This window comes from Opisthocomus hoazin, chromosome 7 (assembly GCF_030867145.1).
Source record: "Opisthocomus hoazin isolate bOpiHoa1 chromosome 7, bOpiHoa1.hap1, whole genome shotgun sequence".
Taxonomy (NCBI): domain Eukaryota; kingdom Metazoa; phylum Chordata; class Aves; order Opisthocomiformes; family Opisthocomidae; genus Opisthocomus; species Opisthocomus hoazin.
The window spans coordinates 3,332,281-3,352,968 of record NC_134420.1 but is presented as its reverse complement, the minus strand read 5'-3'; the positions used below and the strand labels follow the sequence as shown (position 1 = coordinate 3,352,968).

At 43.1% G+C, this 20,688-nt stretch overlaps 3 protein-coding genes across 3 annotated transcripts in view; 1 reads left to right on the top strand and 2 right to left on the bottom strand.

Annotated features, from left to right (window-relative positions):
* Positions 1–8,814: 8,814 nt before the first annotated feature.
* Positions 8,815–11,536, bottom strand: LOC142361863 (uncharacterized). Its single transcript, XM_075425442.1, has 4 exons — positions 11,226–11,536; positions 10,439–10,536; positions 9,927–10,041; positions 8,815–9,109 (listed from the first exon to the last, which is right to left on the bottom strand). Exons 1-4 carry the CDS (start codon positions 11,514–11,516, stop codon positions 8,951–8,953), a joined length of 663 nt encoding a protein of 220 aa, XP_075281557.1. The 5' UTR covers positions 11,517–11,536; the 3' UTR covers positions 8,815–8,950.
* A 720-nt stretch (positions 11,537–12,256) lies between these two features.
* LOC142362033 (uncharacterized) overlaps positions 12,257–20,688 on the bottom strand; it is a 40,398-nt gene continuing 31,966 nt past the window's right edge. Inside the window, 2 exon segments of the mRNA XM_075427115.1 lie at positions 12,257–12,294; positions 12,297–13,947. Coding sequence (XP_075283230.1) covers positions 12,257–12,294; positions 12,297–13,947 — 1,689 coding nt within the window.
* LOC142361864 (uncharacterized) lies at positions 13,916–19,836 on the top strand. The gene is made up of 2 exons (XM_075425443.1): positions 13,916–18,425; positions 19,157–19,836. Exons 1-2 carry the CDS (start codon positions 17,861–17,863, stop codon positions 19,195–19,197), a joined length of 606 nt encoding a protein of 201 aa, XP_075281558.1. The 5' UTR covers positions 13,916–17,860; the 3' UTR covers positions 19,198–19,836.

Sequence of the window (20,688 nt, the reverse complement as noted above, 5' to 3'; positions counted from 1 at the left end):
GGAAAACAGTGTGCAACACTTCTGTAGATACAAATAAAGACCTACTTGTAAATGGCGAGACAAAACAGAAGGCAAACCGTGGATCAGATTTAAGTTTGAATTACGTTGGAAAAAGCATTTTGATTTTCTTTGCTGTGGTGCGTTTATGATATGGTTCTGTCTGGTGTCTGAGATATGGTAGCTATATTTCATGCTGAGTGTTGTTTCTAACGTATTTCTGTATTAGAAGTAAACTGTATGTGATCTCTCACTTAGAGAAACCTCAAGCCAAGCCTTTTCTTGGGAAACCAGCTACGTTTTTAGAAACCAGCTAGGCTGTTGTGTCTTTTTGATGGCAAGAAGCACGGGAGAGCAGTGCACCCGCGTTCACTCTTGAGCATTTGTTCTTGTTGTGTGTAGGGGTCTGTTGCAGCGTATGGGGGAATGTGCATTGTGCTGAGCAGTGTGAGCGTGCTGCGAGGGTCTTGATAGCTATGCACGGTTGAGCAATAGGATGCTTAATGAGGGGATGTTGAACGATGCGAGAAGTGTTGTGCCAGCACCTTCTTAGAGGGACCAGAGACCATGCCTTCACCGTTAATTCTGTGATTTTGTGATTAAATAAAATAGGCCAATGGCTGTTGTACATCCCCAAGGCCAAGTGGCAAGGCACAGCTCCCTCCTGCACACCTGAGCTCTCTTCCTTTCCAGAGCAGCGTGGCAGTGACCGAAGCGGCTGTCGGGGATGGTGCCCGGGGTCTCTGAGCGCCCGAGTCGTGCCCGTTCCCTTGCTCTTTATGATGCTGGGCTGAGCGGGCAAAAAACATGCTAGCAAGAGCACAGGCAGTTAAGCGCCATAAACAATCTCTGGCCTATTTGGTCTGCCAGTAAAGCCGTAGCCGTGATGTTCAGGACCTGTGGCATCGTTCTTCTGCAACATAAACCACTTCATTCTTACATTTGGATTCTAAATGTCTCTGATTTAGGTTTTGGTAACACCGGTATACTTAGCCATGTACACTGGTTCATCGTTGCAATTTCAGATTCACAGTGCACACCTGCTTTTTGTTTAATTAAACTTCACTGACAAAATATCAGCAGAGTGAGTACTTGACAAAATTTGAGCATTGTAATGAGGATGCGGTAGTTATGGAAATACAGTCCTGGGACTAACATCCTTTCCATTACAAACAGAGGATATTTACTCTGTCTACAGAGTACATTTTGAAAGCGAGCCTTAGAAAAACAGTTAGTTAAACAGTATTTTCGTGTTCAACACTGAGTCTGTGAAGCTATGAAACCAGCAGTTTAAGCTTTAAATGTAAAGTTTAATCACCAGAGTATAATAGCGAATATGTCAGTCCTTATTCTGATTATCAAGATACTTCTCCTTCAATTTGTGTTAACACTGCAATATAAAGATTTTAAATCATCCAGCCATCCCACTGTCGTGACTTTTACCTGGGGATGTGAGAAGAGGCTGTGTGTCTTGAATAGTTTGTGACTTCTGCAGATTATGCTTTTGCAGTGTTGAGCCTCGGGTAGGGAGATCTGTTTCTGGGTCATGTCCAGTAACTGATGGTCATTGATGGGTGCAACCAGCTAGAATGAAGCCCAGCTAGAGTACCGAGGTGAAAAAGAGTAGGTGGGAAAAACGGATAAAGATGACAGATACTAGGGAAGGAGAGAAGTAGAGATGGTGAGGAATGACCTAGAGTGAAGCCTGTCACAGTTAGGGTGTTGCATTATGTTAATTGTAACCAGGAAGAAGGGGTTTGCGGACCTTAATATGAAACGTGTGGGTAAAAATAATCCGTGGAAAAGTCAACAAGTGTTAGAAAAAGTCCTTGAAATGACAAGTATTTAATCCTGCTGGTAGAAGAAATAATCTGTTGCTGGTGAAAACTAACGTTTCAGTATCCCACCCTGTAAGAAATGTCAAATTCTTGCCTAAATTTAGCTTTACTTCTTATGCACCCTTTGGCTTTCTGTGTTTCGGACTGAATTGGTGTTCAGTTTCTTCATTAGCTGTAGAAGTCGCAGTTAGACAATTCTGCAGCTGAAAGTCAATGATATCGACGTAAGTGTAAAAGACTCAAAGTTACTTGCCCCTTCTTGGGATATATTTGCAGTGTCTCCTCTCAGAATTTTTTTAATAATAAATCTGGACCAGTTGTTTTAGTAGCTTAAGGTGTCACCGACAGCGCATTATACACAGCCTCCAATCTAATTTTTAACCAAAATGTAGGCTATAATTAAACTAGGTATATAGTGAAAGAACTTGAGAGAAGACTTCTCTGGGTACAAAAAGATGCTTTTGTAATGAGAAAAGCCTGTGCTTAGATCGCATCAGGCTATTTTAAAAGGAGGGCTGGTGGCAGAAACTGTGGTGTGCAGTAGGCTGTTAGTCAATTACGTTTGCATTCCTCATATGTGTATTTTGAAAGCAGATTTTCAGTGCAAGAGTGATGGGAATAGGATGTGTCACTGGAAACCATGTCGTATTTCGGTTAACAGTCACATTTCGATTAGAATTGTTGTGTATTAACGTTTTACCATTTCCCCACTATTTTCAAATGTTTTACTGACGACTGTAACACACAGAGATTTTTTTTTTTTTTCCAGTTAATGACAAAGAGGGCACTGAGTTCCCACACCATGTAACACCCTTTATGAAGTTTTGAAACCAGGGGGAGTCCCACCCGACTTGTGCCCCACTGGCACACCGCAGATGGGGAGGAGGAACCGGGCACCTGGCGCTGCTGCTCGCCTCCTGTCCGGAGAGGGACTTTCAAAAGACCGGATCTGATGGAAGAAATGGAGTGTAATAAAACTTGTGCCACTTGCCAGCCTGCAGGTTACTCCCAGGACGTGTCCTTACAGCTTTAATGTTAGCAGTAAGAGTAAATTTTAAACTGGCAGGTAACTGACCTGTGGAAGTCTTCTGCTAGCTCTTTTAGACCAGCTGCTTTCCAATTAGGTTCCCCTTACAGCATGCCATCATTGTAGCAAGCTCAGTCGTTTGGCCCATTAATTTAGTCTAGCGTGTATAGATATCTGTAGCCATTATTTCTGAAAATAGATTTTTAAGTAGTCTGTAAATGATTGTAGCTGTATGAAACATTATGTCTCTCTTAAATGATGTCTGTCCAATTAGACAGTATTCTCATAGGACATGACTTTGTGGTATATTGTTATTAGTTCTGTTATTATACATTACTTTAATAAGACTGCAGAATGATCCTACCATCAGTGCAGTGGACTGCACAGTTTCCGTCTTCCCAGAGGAAATATTAAGATAGGATTTTCTGAAGCATGTTGTTCCATGAAAACCATAAGCAAGAAGCTGATGCCCTTTGTTACTACTGATAGTCACGCATCCTTTATTACCCATAGTCTCTTCCTAGCAATAATAAAAAGAAATGTGACTGCTGGCCAGTTACTTTGTTTTAACTTTATGCTTGGTTGTTTTGTGTATTTTTCAGTAAGAATGTCTTGTATTGACTCCCAGAAGCGGGAAGTGCTGTGAGAGCAACAAAAGTTGATGGGTACCCAAAGACCCAGTTCAGCTTAGTCATTGCGCCTCTCCTGTCACATCCTGGTACTCAGTTCAGATTAGATCTGAAAAAGTTGAAAAGTTTGAAATGAAACGGCAATGTTTTTTGCTAGACAAGGATTGTCTACCAGTCTACTGCAGGCAATTGTAGGTTATAAGTATGTAACTCATATGAGGATCAGCAAGATGTGTCAGCTGTGGGCTCCTGAGAGGAGGGATCTGGATGAGGACTCAAGCAGAGACACCTTTTGTTTTTTTCACTGCCTGCTATCATAATGAAGCAGGGCCAGGAACCAAGGCAAAATTGTGGCCTGCACTGAGTGGCTTACAGGGCTGTACCACTTTAAAATACTTTTAATGAAGGACTGGTTTCACTTTGCCTTACTTTAGTGGTTTGTGTGCCTTCAGTGGTGAATGAAGAATGGTCCTTCTGGAGAGCCCTTCTTTCCGTGTGGCTCAGCCATGTCTCCAAGGTCGAATTTCTCTCTCCTGCCTGAGCTGGGAGCCGTGGCTGCTTGGCAGGGACGGCAGACCTGGCTGCTGTATCCCATAAAAGTCTGCATTTGTGCCCTGGTCACTTTCTGGTTTGAGAGGGGAGGACCTGAGGAGCTTCCAGCTGGGAGACTGGCCGCTCTGCCCCAATGTCATCCTCTCTCAAATGGGCCTGAAACCTGCTTGGGAAGTCAGCAGCCCACAGAAGCTTAACACTTGTTCCTGTTTCTTGCTTTCAGCCCTGTTAGACCTACGTTGATCCCCGCTCCCCATTGGAAAGCAGGAGCCCAGCAGGACAGAGAAGCGATCTGCAGGCTCGCCTTCGTGTGTGCCAGCCACGGAACAAACGACTCCGCTCTCGGACACCAGGTAAGGTCATACGGGCTTCTTGCATGGGGGAAGAGCGGTCTCAAGGCCAGCACTGAATATCCCTCCTGGCCTTTCACTACATGGAAGTCGTCTCACACCCGTGGACGCTGTTTTTTCCTGTTTTCTGTCCCTTGGGTGTAGGCTTGAGGTTCCCCAGGTGCTGTCCTCTGTGTAGTTAGAGCTGTGTGAGGGACAAGAGCTGGTGACAGAGGCAGCTGTCCCTCTCCTCCCGCAGTCTGACCTTAGCTGCGAGGTTTCCTGCGACTCCCATGGCTGTTGTTAGTCGCCGCATACTGTCTTTACGGTTTGTCCTCTGATGCCTGCCAGTTTGCCAGCCTGTAGTTGAGGTGTTATCTATGCTTTGCAAATACCGTGAGCACCACCTGCAAAACTGAACTGAACCTGCTGTTTTTTGATCTGACGAAAAAGCATTACAGAAGAAAACTGTGCTGCTTTTTTTTTTTCTTTTTCAATGCTCCTGCTGCGTGAACCAGAAAAGTGTATGTCGCCTTGCCATCAGCATAGTGTTTACCTGATAGGAAAGATTGCCTCTAAACAAATATATGGAAATGTTATCATGGAAGAACTTAGCTTTTGGCAAATTCTAGTTTTTACTCTGGCCTTTGCACTTTTACGGTCAGGTTTGAAAAACATGGTTTTTGTATCACTGTGAATGCCACTCACCAATGTCGGTCATCTGTAAACTGAATGCACAGAATAAAGCAATGTGAAATTTTTAGACTTCAAAACCTGTGATAAACATTGGAGGGAAAAAGTGTTTATTTTACATACTTGGAGATCCTCAGCTGGTGTCAGCAGCTCTGCTGAAGTCAGTTTTTTATGTCACCACAGAGCTGACTTTGAAATCGCAAGCATTAATGTGAAGAGCAGGCACTGTGAAGCAGTCTTTAAATGCCACATGGAAGAAAAGATATCAAGGTCTTTAAAGGATCTGTACTACAAAAAATAGTCCAAGATAGTATTTTGCTTTTTTATGCTTCTCTTTTCTCCTCTGCCCCTTCCTATTCCAATAACACCGTGTTCTTTGGTTTTCTCCCGAAAAGAGCAATACCTCCCACACAGCTGTGCAATGGCAGTACTGTCTTGTATCCCACGGTGTTGGATCATAGCATATCACTTTCTCTGGTTTCCAGTGGATTACATTTCTAATCCCGAATGTCTCTATACAACAGCATTCTTGTGTCTGATGGCTTTTCCGCCTTCCCTTCTATTGAGGACACGATCTTCGTTTTTAAAAGTTCCTGAAATAAAAACTTCCATATGTTTCGAAGGCAGAAAAGAGGAAGAGGAGCCTTTTATACAGTTCAGCTGAAAAATTAAAAGGTTTCCTTGAAGTTTTGTCTCCTGTGGTAATCCACCTGTTTGGTACGAATTTCTCTTCTGTCAGCAAAGCTGGACTAAAACATGAAGGATTACTATGCACTGCATAAAATCATAGGTTGGAAAAGACCTCTTAAGATTATCAAGTCCAACTGTCACCCCAACACCACCATGTCTTGAAGTGTCATACCCACATGTTTTGTGGACACCTCCAGGGATGGTGACTCCACTTCCCTGGGCAGCCTGTTCCAATGCCTCACTACTCTGTCAGTAAATAAATTTTTCCTGATGTCCAATCTAAACCTCCCCTGGCACAACTTGAGGCCATTGCCTCTCATCCTATTGCTAGTTACCTGGGAGAAGACACCAACACCCGCCTCACTACAACCTCCTTTCAGGTAGCTGTAGAGAGCAATAAGGTCCCCCCTCAGCCTCCTCTTCTCTAGACTAAACAGCCCCAATTCCCTCAGCTGCTCCTCATAGGACTTGTTCTCTAGACCCTTCACCAGCCTCATTGCTCTTCTCTGGGCACGCTCCAGCAACTCAGTGTCCTTCTTGTGCTGAGGGGCCCAAAACAGAACACAGTACTCCAGGTGCAGCTTCACCAGTGCTGCGTACAGGGATTTGATCGCTTCCCTACTCCTGCTGGCCACACCATTCCTGATACAAGCCAGCATGCCATTGACCGCCTTGGCCACCTGGGCACACTGTTGGCTTGTGTTCAGCTGGCTGTCAACCAGCACCCCAGGATCCTTTTCTGCCGGGCAGCTTTCCAACCACTCTTTCCCAAGCTTGTAGCGTTGCATGGGGTGGTTGTGACCCAAGTGCGGGACCCAGCATTTGTCCTTGTTGAACCTCGTACAGTTGGCCTTGGCCCATCGATCCAGTCTGTCCAGATGCCTCTGCAGAGCCTTCCTACCCTCAAGCCGATCGACACTCCCACCCAACTTGGTGTCATCTGCAAACTTACTGAGGGACTTTCCTCACATGAGGCTTTAGAATCACAAAGAAGGTGTAAAACTCTGTGAAAGTATATTGTGTAGTAGTATATTCGTTATATTAGTATTTACTGAAAATGATACTGTGCTGAAGTCCTCAGATATCAACATTTCTTATTCGTCATCTAGAAGTGTAAAATGGTCCCATGAAGTATAGTCTTAATTATTGGCCTTTTGTAATTTATGTTGCATATCAGCGTACATGCGCGTATCGTTCTAGAACCTCCAGAAGAAGAAAGTTCACAGGATTTACCTCCAGCGGTAACTACGGCTGGCAGCATCTCCCATTCCACATGACAAACAGAAGTGAAGCAGAACATCAGATACAATGTGGTACACGTTAACTCTGCAAATGTAAATCCCAGCCAACCCCTCTTTCTTCCCTGCCCTGTGACCGCGCAGCAGGCCTCGCGTACAAGCATCCTTGCACCTGAAGCAGGTAATTCGATTCACTGACATCTGCTCAAAGTCAGCCTTGTACCTGCTCATCGGTAAAACCGATGGAACCCTTCCATTTCCACACTCATTACATTTTTCTTTTCCCACGAGATTTTTAAGGATTTTAGTCTAGCAGAGGAAATCAAACGGCTACTCCTTTTTGTGACCTTATGTCTACTTCCTCAGACTTGGTTTGTTTTGGTTGTACCTCCATTTTACACAGATGTGAATGGAAATGCAGAGAGAATAAACACCACCAAACAACAACACAGGGTGTAAAAACAAGACTCTAGCTTCCAGTGGCCATCGTCTTCACAAATCAGCTACTTTTTCAATCAGCCAAGTAGTTGTGCAGTTTCAGAGAACACTGTAACAAAACTTGGATGTATTACTACGCAAGGCGAAACGCTCTGTTATGTGTCTACAGAAACTGAATGCAAATCCTCCACTTCTTACAGCCTCTTAGTTGAAAACCCGCCCTTTATTCATTTGTACCTGGACGCCAAGTATGTCAAATAGGTAAGGTTGTGTCTTTATAAGCTTCAATTTCACATGTTGAGCAGCTGAGAAACATTTTGCCCCAAAGAAATGCAATAACTAAACCCACCAAGAAGTGCAAGTGAATAAAAAAATAAAAGCCAAAACAAACAAACAAACAAAACCCCCAAAAGCTACAGAAATTGCACCTTTAAACAACAATAAAGGATTAAGAAGTTGAAGACATTTCTTCATGTCATCTCATTTTTGGATCTTTAATCATCAGCTTAACTCACTACCACACACATATCTGTGCACCTTGTCAGAGCCATTACAAACTGTGCGGCCAAAGAACAACCAACTTCAATCTTCTATTTTCAGCCAAATAAAAAAATCAAAAATCCAATTCTTCCTTTATTGCACTCTATAAAACTTCTTGTCATAACCAAGAAGCCAATAAACAGTTGTTCTGGTTTGGCTGCGGCCAGCAACAAAAGCACCACGCGGCCGCCCCTCCCCGCTCTGGGGCGCGGAGGAGAATGGAAAGAAACAGGCAGAAACTGGTGGGTTGGGGTAAGGGCAGTTTAACAGAACAGCAAACAGAGGGAACAGAAACAACAATGATACAGATAAGGAGAAAACACAACACAAACCGCACAACCCAGAGAGCCGCTCTCCCGGACTGGACCGGCGCCGCACGCTCCCGAGCCACGAGTGAGTTCCCGCCCCCCAGCTTCCCCCCACCGGAACCCAGCATGACAGCACATGGTATGGAATACCCTGCTCTGTTTGGCCAGGTTGGGTCAGCCTGCCCAGCTGTGTCCCTTCCTGGATTCCAGTGAAAGTTAACCCTGTCCTGGCCGAACCCAGGACAACAGTGAAAGCTGAATATTCCTTTAAAATCCATAGTTGAACTCTTAAAATAAAATTTGTATAGAAAAGATATCATTTACAGCCCATTCAGTAGTAATCAATCATTATGTACTCACAAACCATATTAAATAACTCGTGTGCAGCAGTTTCTTTGTAGGGCAGAGGGGAATATTTTTCTCCTTAGCAAACATAATATCCCACCGTTAAAGAGCAATTCAAGTCAACTTTGGAGCAACTGTGATATACACAAATTTCTTTGTGATAGACACAAATTTATTTTGAGAAGCGTAAGATTCATTGAAGGTAACAAGAATATATACAACTGTGTCCAGTGCTTAGCTTAACTTCAGCATGTGAAAAGTCCATTACCTTGAATTGGCACACCATTATCGAAAGGGAAATAATTTACCCAGCAAATGCAGTGTATTCAGAGAGTACCAGTGAGGCACAGTAAAACAACAAGATGCAGTGTAACTAGGTATGTGAGGAATAAATAGCGGGATTTCGCTCTGGCGGTCAGCAGCTTAGAACAGTAAAGACTTCGCCCTCGAAGCCATCTTCTGAAGGAAAGGGCTCCTCCTTTCATCTGGTTAGCAAACAAAAAACTTCAAGTAAGTAGTCATAAATACAGGTAAGATGCTTCACTGCAACTTAGATTGCCGAGGCACTATAAACCTTTTGCCTCTGATGCAGCAACGGATGCCACAGCACAGCTTGTAAGCGTAAAAGATGAAAAGTCCAAAGAAAACAGCATTAATCAATGGGGAGAGGAATGGATACAAGATATTTGTGTATTATGTAATTACATATGCATACTAGAAGTGAAAATGCATAAATATATGCATACACATTTTATTTAATGGCTGCATGTGTCATATAAATATGACCAGTCATATTTTAATTTGGACGTATGTGAAGTGTTATATGGCACGGTTTACACAGCTGCCTTATTTGATTCACCATCCACAACCCAAACCGAAAGAAATTAAGGACTTTTTTTGTCAGTGAAGTGTAGTTTCAGAAGCAGTTTGCTGCTTTGAATGGCTGTCTCTATGGCCCCCCCATCCCCGTGATACCTAACACAGTAAGAGAGGGTACTTCACAGTCAGATTTTCAGAGAAAAGGCAGATTAGACACGTAGCTGCTTCATGCCAGTCCTTACATATAAAGAGGACAACCCAAAATCAGTGACTCCCAGTCACTCAGAAGGGAAATCCACACTCCAAGAATGCGTGACACTTGAAAGAAAGGTATAGCAGAGGGAAGACAGGAAAAAGAAAGGAGTAGCATGAAGGCGATCATGAGCTGCACTGTCTTCAACCCAGTCTATAACTAGCAGTACACAGCGTGCACGCCACTTTTAAGTAGCTCGTAACTCAGGAGTTTTAAAAGCTTTCACTTACCTTCCGCACAATAACACGTTCACTAGGATTGAGGATTAAGGCTTCTCTTTCCTCCTCAGTTTCCATCTGAAGAGCGTATTCGCTAGCTACAGGCCTGTAAGCGCTTACTTCAAATCTACAGAAAAATTACAGGGAGACGACGGAGTACTGAATTAGCTACTCTTGTAAAGTACTGAATTCACATTAAAAACATTGGTTTGCATACTTGCATCACTGGTGAAAGGTCTCCCCAAAAAGCAGGAAGACCTAGTTTATGTTGCCAGGTCCTTTTCAGTCTCTGTGACTGTGGACTCACTAACAGGTTCTATTATTTGTTGTTCTACTTCTTCTATTACTTGCTCAGAAATCTAACACCCACGGGAAAAACCTAGCACTAATCTCACTAAAAATAAAAGACAAACAAAAACTCTGACACTCCTCTTTCCAGTTCTGTAGTACACGCTGCATTTACTCCAGGCAGAGTGTAAATGAAAAGGAAAACAATATTGCTAATACGTGCTTGCAGTCCTGACCTTTTTCTGAGTTCGTTTAGCTCCGTGTTGTCTATTTCAATAATAACTGCAGATCTTTCCTGTGGAGCTCCAGGGGGAACTTCTGCTCTAGTTTCATCCTAGAAAATATTAAAGGGAAAAAAAAGCCAGTCACCATCTTTCGAGTTGATAAAAATCTTTATTTCGACTAAAGAAGCCACAAGCACCACAAAGCAGTGGAGTAAACCAATCTTTATACCATTAAATCTTCTCATTTCCAGAGCTGCAATTTTCCAAACCTGTTTTCTAACGGAAAGTTTGTGAGGAATCCTGCCTGTGTGTGCTGCAGGACTTGAAGGACACGTGTACACTGCGTAACACAGCGATCTCTGAAGGGGGAGCAAAGCATCTACACAGCCACGTCATCATTGATCACTGACCACAGTTTCGTCAATAATGCAGCTATTTGTTTATTTTTTACTTTACAGTTCTCCTTGTCCGACTTTACTTCTGTTTACAGAAGAGTAAGGGTTGTTTTATGTATGTATCCATATGATATTTTAGGGTATTAATTGGTAACAATTGATTGTTACTGAATAGCCAAGACAGTACAGGAAAACTTTTTAGCAGTTAAGAGGTCACAAAGGAGTAAGCTTACAGATGTGTATGAGGGGCTGGCAAAACGTACTGAAATGCTGAACTGCTGACTGAAGTATTGAATCAGCACAACAAAAAGCATTTACTTCATTTTTAGCACGAAAAGCAGAAAAGCCGAAGCACAGAAGCACCAAAAAAAACCCCACAAAAACATTTCCATAGATCTGTTTACCTGAACAGCGCCTTGGAAGGATGTCACTTGCACGGTCTGATATTCCCTCTCCAGTCGTAAATAACAATTTTGCAAGTCAGTGTAACGAAGCTGGTTATCCCTTAGAGTCTGCGAAAGACTCTTCAACTGGGCAGACAAGACAGCATTCTCTTCTGCTGACTGCACAACCTGAAGGAAATTAACATTAAAATCAATAAAAATTAGGAAGTATCTCCTCCAGGAAATTACTACAGATTTGAGACCTGCTGTTGAAATCAACTGAGTACTAGTCTCCAAACTGTGTATCAACATTTTGGCAAGCTCACAGCTGGGTAAGATTTACCTCGCTGTTCTCTGAGCAGTGGAAATAAGGAAGCCTGAGGATTGATTTCCTCTGTCATCAACGTGCCCAAACCAGAAACTCTGGATTTTAAACCCCCATACCTTCCTCCCCGTGGCTGCTACGATATCACCACCTGGCAGAAGTCAGTGTACATAGCTGCTGCGTAGCCAAACAAGCCAGACAGTATAAACACGTTGACCAGGCAGCCCAGGAATGCTCAGCAGTTGGGTTTTCATCTTTTCAAAAAACAGACCATAATTTGGGTCTCCACCCATTACAGAAACACTCTTCTTCACTTGTAGGAGCCTGAGATTTCTACCTCTGTTTTGAAGTTTGCTTCAAACTGTTACTAGGTTTATAAAATGTTTGGGTGAAGGAGTGAAAAGAGACACAATGACAGATGAAAAGGAACACAAACCTAACCTGCTTCCAACACCAGGCCCCACACAGAGAGATAAATGTTAGGGGAATCTCCAAGGACATTTACAAACTTCTGCCAACAAAACTGAACACGAACACACACGTGCATGCAGACACACACAAACTTACCGTCTTAACAGCCACGAGAGGGTTCATCAAGAAATTGTAAGGAAACGTTATTGAGGTTATTTAAAATTTGGTACGAGATAGCTGGAACCAGATCTTAGCTAAGACAGACATCTGTCTCTCACAAAATATACTTTCTTTTTCAGATTCTCTTATAGTTTCTTTATAGTTTCTTTTTCAGATTCTCTTTCTCCTTGCCCATTTCTCAAGATTAAATGGCATCTCCTCTTTTTCATTCATTAAATCTTTAAATGCAGCTTCTCTACTGCTTAACATAACCTGACTGTGTTCCAGTTCTTTCTTACAACCCTCAAGTTCCTGCAATACTCGGTTTAGCTCTCCTACAGAACTGTTATGAACAGCTTCAAGGTCTTGCAGTTTAGTATTTAATGAATTTCTCTCTTCAGAAAAATTCAGCCTTTCATTAGACAACGATTCCATGGTTTGGGTAACAGAACAGTCCTTTTCTTTCAGTTGCTGGTGTAGACCAGAAATTAAATCCTTCTGCTGATTTACCTGGGAAGTTAGGTTTTCGATGAGTTGATCTTTTTTTCCCATTTCTTCAAGGAGGTTCGCTACTTTTTTACCTTCAACGTGAAGCTTTTCTTGACTGGTTCTTGCTACTTCTTCTGATTTATTTATCTTCTCCTGAAGAATTTCAACCTGCTTATTTACTTCTGCAAAAGACCCTTCCCTTTCTTGCAAGAGAGACTGTTGTTTACATAATGCTTCCTTGACTGTGACCATTTCTTTCGACATACATTCAATTTCACACTTGTATTTGCCCTTCATCTTTTCAATATCATTCTGTAGCAACTCCTTCTGCTTCTCAACTGACTGCATACTTTTTAATTCCTCTTTCATGGTGTCTATTTCTTTCTGTTTTTCTAAAAGCATCAGTTGCAACTGTTCTCCTTCTGTTTCTTTGCTCAAAATAGCAGTTATTAGAGCAGAGAGTTTTTCCAACTGAACTTTACTATCAGTTAGCTGCAGTTCAGAATCTGAAGCCTGTGCCTTTTCTTTACACAAAAGCCTACTACTAAGTAATGGAGATAAGCTTTGAGTTAATTCCTCTTTTATAAGATCCAGCTCTTGCTGCAAAGACTGGATTTTGCTATCCTTCGATTTCATTTCACTTTCTAAACCGCACAAATGCTCAGCAAGATTACTATTTTGTAAAGTTGCCCTATCAAGTTCTGTCACCCATTTGTTTTCTGACTCAAGTAGACTCTGTTCTAGAGTTTCAAATTTAAGTTCTAAATTAGAAAGTTCTTCACCCTTCACACTAACCTGCATCTGTAACTTCTCATTTTCAGTCTTCATCTGCAGTTTGACAGCATCTATCTGCATTCTTGAATAATTCTCACTGGTTTCTAGTTTTTCATTGATTTCTTGGAGCTCTTCCAATTTCTTTTGCAAATGAGCTTGAGATGTAGTAAGCTGCGCGTTTTCAGCCATCAGTTTATCAGCATCTTCTTGCAACCGTTTTTTTTCTTTCTCTAAAGACTCCACCTGGCACTGCAGACTACCTACTAAAAGCGTATTGTCATGGCAGTCTTGAGATGATTTGAAATTTACACTGTTCAATTCTAACTTCAAACATGCTATGTTATCTGCCTGTTCAGCGCACTTCACACGCAGAGACTCCGCAGCCTGTTCTTTTTGCTGTAGTTCTTCTTGCCATGTACTTATTTGGTCTAGTGATTTTTGGTGTTCATTTTTAAGAGACTCGAGTTCAATTGTCAAAGAATCAATTTTCTTCTGATTAATATCAAGCTTCTCGTTCTTTTCCTGAAATTCCTTAGTAAGGTTTTTCATGGCTGTACCACTTTTTTCTAATGTTTCTCTGAGAGCCTCAATCTCACTAGAAAGAACATCAACGTTGCTATCTGCCAACTGTATACTGGTATCTTTCTCCTTTAAAGAATTAAGCAGTCCAGCAATAACTTCTTCTTTTTTCCCAAGAGCTGCATTCAACTCCATTCTTGGTTCATACTGTGCTTCAATTTTCTCCTGAAGAGATGAAAAGGCATTCTCCCTCTCATGGACTAGTTCTTCAGATTTCTGTAGTTCTTGCGTTAGTTCGTGGACCTGACTTTCGAGCTGAGAAATGAGATTTGTCTTCTCTTCATCTTTCCTTGCTTTCTCCTTCAGAGTTTTGAGGAGACTTTTAATTTCCATAAGAGATGACTCCTTTTCTGATAAGGACTGGTCCATCTCAATTATTACATTCTTCTGCTGTTGTGTTTCTTTTTGTAAATTCACTTTCATTTCCTCCAGCTCTACCACCTGTTTCTCTAAGACCTCACATTCATTCTCCTTCTCTTGAAGTTGTGTCTTTAAACGGTCACTAGATAATGAAATATTGTTGATGGTTAATTCTTTTTCTGAAACAAGTACTTTTAATTGGTCTGCTTCAGAGGCTAAAAGCTCCAACTGTCTTTGCTGCAAAACGGAAGACTCCTGTACCTCAGACAGCTGTGCTTTTAAACTGATGTATTCATCTAACTTCTGTTTTAAAGATTCGTCCTTCTGTATAATTGAATCAGTCAACTGAGATGATCTTTCTGTCACATTTCTAAGCTGACATTGAAGGTCAGAAATAACCTCCATATTCTCAGACAGTTGAACCCTAAGTACATCAGACTCTTCAGATTTACCTTTTAAGAACTTTAATTCATGGCCTTGCCTCTTCAATTCATTTTCGTTTTCCTGCATTGCATGTCTAAGCTGGCTGGTTTCAAAGCCTAGGGCTTGTATTTGGTTTTGCAGATCTGAAATAATTTGCATGTATTGCCCTTCTCCCGCCATTTTACTTTCTCTCATTTGCTGAATCAAAGACTCCTTTTCAGAAAGGAGACTTTCTTTTTCTTCAAAGACAATTTTTAAGTTTTCTTTTTCAGTCAAGAGGCCATCAATTTGGTCCTTCAGAGCTAAAATATTATGACTCTGTTGGGACAAGTGTGAAGTTAAAGCAGCTACTTCGTCTGACTTTTTCGTGACCATAGCATTAACTGTTTCAATGTCTGCTTTCAATTTGTCATTTTCTAGAGCTGCTGTATGTGCTGCTTGTCTTGCTGAAGTAATTTCAGCCTGTTGCTGTACCAACTGTGACTGAAGAAATTCACATTCACGTGACTTCTCGCTCAATAAGCTTGAAAAGTCCTCCTTTTCACACTTCAGCACATCCACTTCTTTGCTTAATAGCTCTAGCTGATTATTTAACACTCTACTTTCTTCCATTTTTTCAGAAACTTGCCTATGAAACTTGTCAAGTTCTGAACCCTGACTTTTTACAGTTAGGTCTCTTTCCTCTACCAGCTGAGATAACTTTGTTTTTTCATCTTGAAGATTTTTAATTTCATCCTGCAACCCTACAATACAAAACTTAGTCTCCTCCATTGCCTTATGTAATGAATCATATTGAAGGATCTTCTCTTCTAGAGACCTGTTCACAGCTTCAAAATCCGAAGTTATGCTTTGAACTTGTTCCTGCAGCAGTAAATTCTTTTCCTTACTATGGCTGAGCTCTTGGATTAGGCTACTGCATTCAGACAACTTCTCATTTAACATTTCTTCTTTCTTTGTTTCTTTGTCTCTAGCATCCTCCAGCAGAATGAGAAGTGATTGCATTTGTTCATGCAACTGTTGTGTCTGTTCCTTGCTTTCAAACAACTGTCCAGCCAGCACACTACATTCCTTTGTCTTCTCCTGCAGCTGTGCTGCAGCTGAGAGTGTTCAGCAGTAGAGAAGAGGGATACCGGCAAGGGCAGAGGAGAATGGTGGCAGTCGGCAGTTGTCAGGGAAGAGGAAGAGAGAAGGCCTAGACAGGAATTGTCCCGGTTGGGTAAAGACCAATGTGCGCTGTGTAAGAGATTTGGTCATTTGAAAAGGGAATGTCCGAAAAATAAGGAAAAGGGACAAGGCCGCTAGATAGAAAAAATAGCCCATGCAAAGGAAGATTGACAGGGACCTGGGGAATCTACACTAGCGCATCCACTGGTTATAATGAAGCTAGGGAAGGAACAACAATAACATTTTTGGTTGACATGGGGGCAACATACTTGGTTTTGAATCAAGCTTTGATGCCCCTGGGGTGTGATTATAGCATGGTAAAAGGGGCAACTGGTCAAAGTGAAAAGGCATACTTTTGTAAACCTTTGAAGTATAAATGAGGAAAAGAATGGGGCATCCACAAATTCTTGTATATGCCCAACTCCCCAAAGGCACTTCTGGGAAGGGATTTGTTGGAACAATTGGGTGCAAAAATTACATCTGAAAAAGGAGAAATTACTCTAGAGGTAAAGGATCGACAATATATTCAAGTACTGAGTCTATTTCTAACCAGTCCTGTCACAGAAGGGAAAATTCCCGAGGAGATCCTAAACCAGGTATACCCTGGGGTATGGGCCACTGGTGTCCCTGAAAGAGCAAAGAATGCTCCACCCGTTGAAGTTAGACTCAAAGAAGGCCGGGAACTGGTAAGAGTTAAGCAATATCCCCTAAGGAAGGAGTCCGGCCAGAGATAGAAAGATTTTTACAATTAGGATTATTGAAAGAGTGTGGGTCGGATTTTAACACCCCTATACTACCTGTCCATAAATCTCACGGGTCGTATCGGGTGGTCCATGATTTGCAAGCCATAAACAAAATAACAGAGGACCTCTACCCAGTAGTAGCAAACCCATACACTTTGTTGACCGTATTGGCTCCTGAATTAACCTGGTTTACTGTTTCAGATCTGAAAGATGCCTTCTTTTGCCTCCCTCTCCACGAAGCCAGTCAGGAATTATTCGCATTTGAATGGGAGAACCCCAAAAGTGGTCGAATGACTCAGCTCACTTGGACGGTGCTGCCACAAGGATTTAAGAACAGTCCTACCATCTTCGGCAATCAACTTGCAAAAGACTTGGAGTCCTGGGAAATCCCATCTGAAGAAGGGAACTTACTACAGCATGTGGATGACATCCTGATTGCCACCAGAACAGAAGACGGTTGTATCACCTGGACGGTGAGTCTACTAAATTTCTTGGGGCTCCAAGGGTACTAGGTGTCTAAGAAGAAGGCCCATATAATGCAGCGCGAGGTGATTTACTTGGGCTATGAGATCAGCACTGGGCAAAGAACTTTGGGACAGGCCCGTAAAGAGGCAATATGCCAAACTCTGAGACCTCAGACAGTGAAAGAGTTATGGACTTTCTTGGGAATGACCAGGTGGTGCCGGCTGTGGATTTATAATTATGGACTACTTGTTAAACCACTATATGCACTAACAGCTACTGGACAAAATCACCTTAAATGGAACAAGGAGACCATGCAAGCCTTTGAACTACTGAAAAAGGCTCTGATGTCAGCCCCTGCCTTAGGGCTCCCAGATGTGAGTAAGCCGTTTTTCCTTTTCTCTCATGAAAAGCAGGGGATTGCTCTGGGAATACTAGCACAAGATCTGGGTCCATATCGATGAGCAGTTGCCTATCTCTCCAAACAACTGGATGCAACTGCGAAGGGTTGGCCTGGATGTCTGCGAGCGGTTGCAGCTGTAATATTAAATATACAGAAAGCTCGAAAATTTACCTTGGGCCAGAAAATTACTGTCTTGGTGTCCCACACGGTATCCGCAGTATTGGAAGCAAAAGGAGGACACTAGCTTTCTCCACAAAGATTCCCGAGATATCAGGCCATACTGGTAGAACAGGATGATGTGGAGATTATAGTTACTAACATTGTCAATCCAGCTTCCTTTCTCAGCGGAAAAACAGGAGAACCAATGCATCATGACTGCTTGGAGACCATTGAAGCAACCTATGCAAGTCGCCTGGATTTGAGAGACAGCCTTATGCAAAATGGAGAAAACTGGTTCACAGATGGAAGCACCTATGTTCTGAGTGGTAAGAGACACGCGGGGTACGCTATTACCACCAGTCAAGAAATCATAGAATCAAGACCTCTGCCCATAAACACCTCTGTGCAAAAGGCAGAGATAATTGCTTTAACCCGCGCCTTGGAATTGGCCCAAGGCAAAGTTGTGAATATATACACAGACTCGAAGTATGCCTTCGGAGTTGTGCATGCGCATGGAGTGATCTGGAAGGAAAGAGGATTATTGAACCCTCAAGGGAAAAACATCAAACATGCAGAAGAAATTTTGAAACTACTGGAGGCAGTTCAACTCCCCGAGAAAGTGGCAATCAAGCATATAAAGGCGCACCAGAAAGTGAGCTCAAAATTGGACAAAGAAAACGAGCTGGTGGACAGAGAGGCAAAACAGGTGGCCAAAACAGAGGTAAAAACTGAAGGGGCTTTAATCTCTGACAGACGAATCTCCCTAGAAGGTAAGCCGGAATGTACTGAGGAACACCAGAAACTTCTCACAGATGTAGAAGGGTCATATAATGAGGAAGGGTGGGCTCAACCCCCACAGGGCAAACTAATCATTCCCTTCTGTCTGATATGGCATTTGATAAGGGAAGAACATAAAAAAGGCATTGGGGGATAAAGGCCCCGTACAAACATTTAATTAGAGAGATTGTGGCCAGAAATTTATACACCACAGTGAGACAGGTGACTCAGCAGTGCGATCTTTGCCTCCAGACTAATCCGAAAAATAATCCTAAACCAGAAATGGGTCAGATTGGAAAAGGTATTGGGCCTAGACAACAATAGCAAATTGATTTCACGGACCTCCCAAAAAAAGGGGGGTACCGATACCTATTGGTATTAACCGATACCTTTTCAGGTTGGCCGGAAGCATTCCCAACCAGGACGGCTAAAGCTTGAGAGGTGTAGCCTTTGGTGTTGCAAGAGTACGGGAAATTCTTATAGTGAATGGAAAAGGAACCAATTACGATGAAAGCTGGAGTCCAATAAATATTTTGAGAAGATGCTGAAGAATAATGTACTATAATGAAATTCAGAGTAGTAAAAGAATTTACTAACTATTTTGAAAACAGGGGGACTGAAGGAAGGGGTTAAAAGGGATTTTAGTGGAAGTAGCATTACCTAATAGTTGCGGTGCATTTAAAGAGAACTGATAGTGCCTATCTATTGTCTAAATTAACTGAAGCAGAGAGTCCTGCATCTCCATACAAAGGGGCTAGTTCCTGACAGGGGCTGGGAGTCGCCTAGAACCGGTTAAGACCAACCCTGCTGCATGGATGGGATCCAGAAGACAACTGAGTTTGCGCAGAAACAAAGGTCAATCAGCAAACACCGTGATGAAGAGGATGGGCCTTCATCTTGGGACCCCCAATGACCACCACCAGGAGGCACTGCGCAAGCGCGGCTGGGAGGAGCCATGGAAATTACTTCTTAGAACTAATTATAATATGGAAATTATTTCTTGGAACTGATTTTGATAGGAAATGAGGATAGATGCATACGTCTAGGCGTATTGGGAAATCTAACATATATGTAATATTTGATCGTTTAAATTGAAGAGACAAGTTGCTGCTTGGCGCGCACGACTTTGGTGGGACCACCCCCCGTGCCGCCCGGCGTCGAATAAACATACCTACTTTACAGTCTTACAGATTGTGGAGTCTGCTTTCTGCACATCAGAACCAGAGGTCTGGTCAGGCTGAGGCGGTGGTAGAGTGTGGGTAGTTAAGGCTTGGCGGTCTGAAGATGTCGCGCTGTATGGAAAGGTAGTGTCCCCCCCCTCTCCTAATAGCCAATAGCATTTAACCCGTGAAGTAAGCAGACGGAAGTGATGCTGTAAACCTAGGCTATATAACGCTGTGTTATTTATCAATAAACGCCATTTGCCGTCCACCACATTGGTGTCTGCGTGCTGATGACCCGAGCGGCCGAGGGGTGGGTCGCCGAGCCGTCCCTGATAGAGTCTCTGCAAGTGGCGATAGAAACGCTGCGGGAACAGTTGCGGGGAAGTAAACGGCTGCTGGAGGAGGAGAGGTGCCAAAACGTAATATTGAAGAAGGAGTTAAGGAATCAGCTCCTGAGGGAGGCAGAGTCCTTGGCGGAAACAGAAGTAGCACAGGCAGAGAAAGGGATGCGATCAATCTATCCCCAGGGGGACTTGAAGGGAGCAAAAGAGACCGTTAGGCAGCCCTCCCACATGTACCCGTTGGTTCAAACGGAATACGTATATGAAGACGACAGTGATAATCGTCCCCAGGTTACTAAGGAAATCCCTTTTGCGGCAACCGAATTGTCAAAGCTGCGAAAAGATTTTGCGAGAACCGCGAGAGAATCGGAGACAGAATTTGTCTGCAGGGTGTCCCTGTCAGGGGGGGATGGGATCTTGTTGTCCGAAAGGGAAGCGGAAGGGTGCTGGGGCCCGGGCATGTTCTTAACCCCCGGCAATCGCCGAGCCCCGTGGTCGCTGACTCAGAGGGCCGCATACTGGGTGGGGGGGTTGAACCCGCTGGAGAGGGGGGATCCCTTGGCCATAACGGGCACGACAGATCAGTTATTGGAAAGTGTGGAGAAAGCAGCTTGCCTTCCGATGCTGTATGACCGGGAGCTCAAGCCTAATCTGAGCTCCCCAGTGCTGCTGCCGGCAGACCCTGAAAGAATGACTGCCCTGATACGGGGACTCCCCGATTCCCTGAAACCCACAGGGATCCAGCTGCAGGG

What these genes read in the sequence shown, in the direction of transcription:
- LOC142361863 (XM_075425442.1), bottom strand. Translation starts at nt 11,516, where the DNA reads ATGTTGATACACAGTTTGGAGACTAGTACTCAGTTGATTTCAACAGCA. An exon ending in CTAAACGAACTCAGAAAAAG is followed by an intron (nt 10,042 to 10,438) that starts GTCAGGACTGCA and finishes ATTTTTCTGTAG; the next exon opens with ATTTGAAGTAAGCGCTTACA. An exon ending in AACGTGTTATTGTGCGGAAG is followed by an intron (nt 9,110 to 9,926) that starts GTAAGTGAAAGC and finishes TTTGCTAACCAG; the next exon opens with ATGAAAGGAGGAGCCCTTTC.
- LOC142361864 (XM_075425443.1), top strand. Translation starts at nt 17,861, where the DNA reads ATGCATCATGACTGCTTGGAGACCATTGAAGCAACCTATGCAAGTCGC. An exon ending in CAGACGAATCTCCCTAGAAG is followed by an intron (nt 18,426 to 19,156) that starts GTAAGCCGGAAT and finishes AATTAACTGAAG; the next exon opens with CAGAGAGTCCTGCATCTCCA.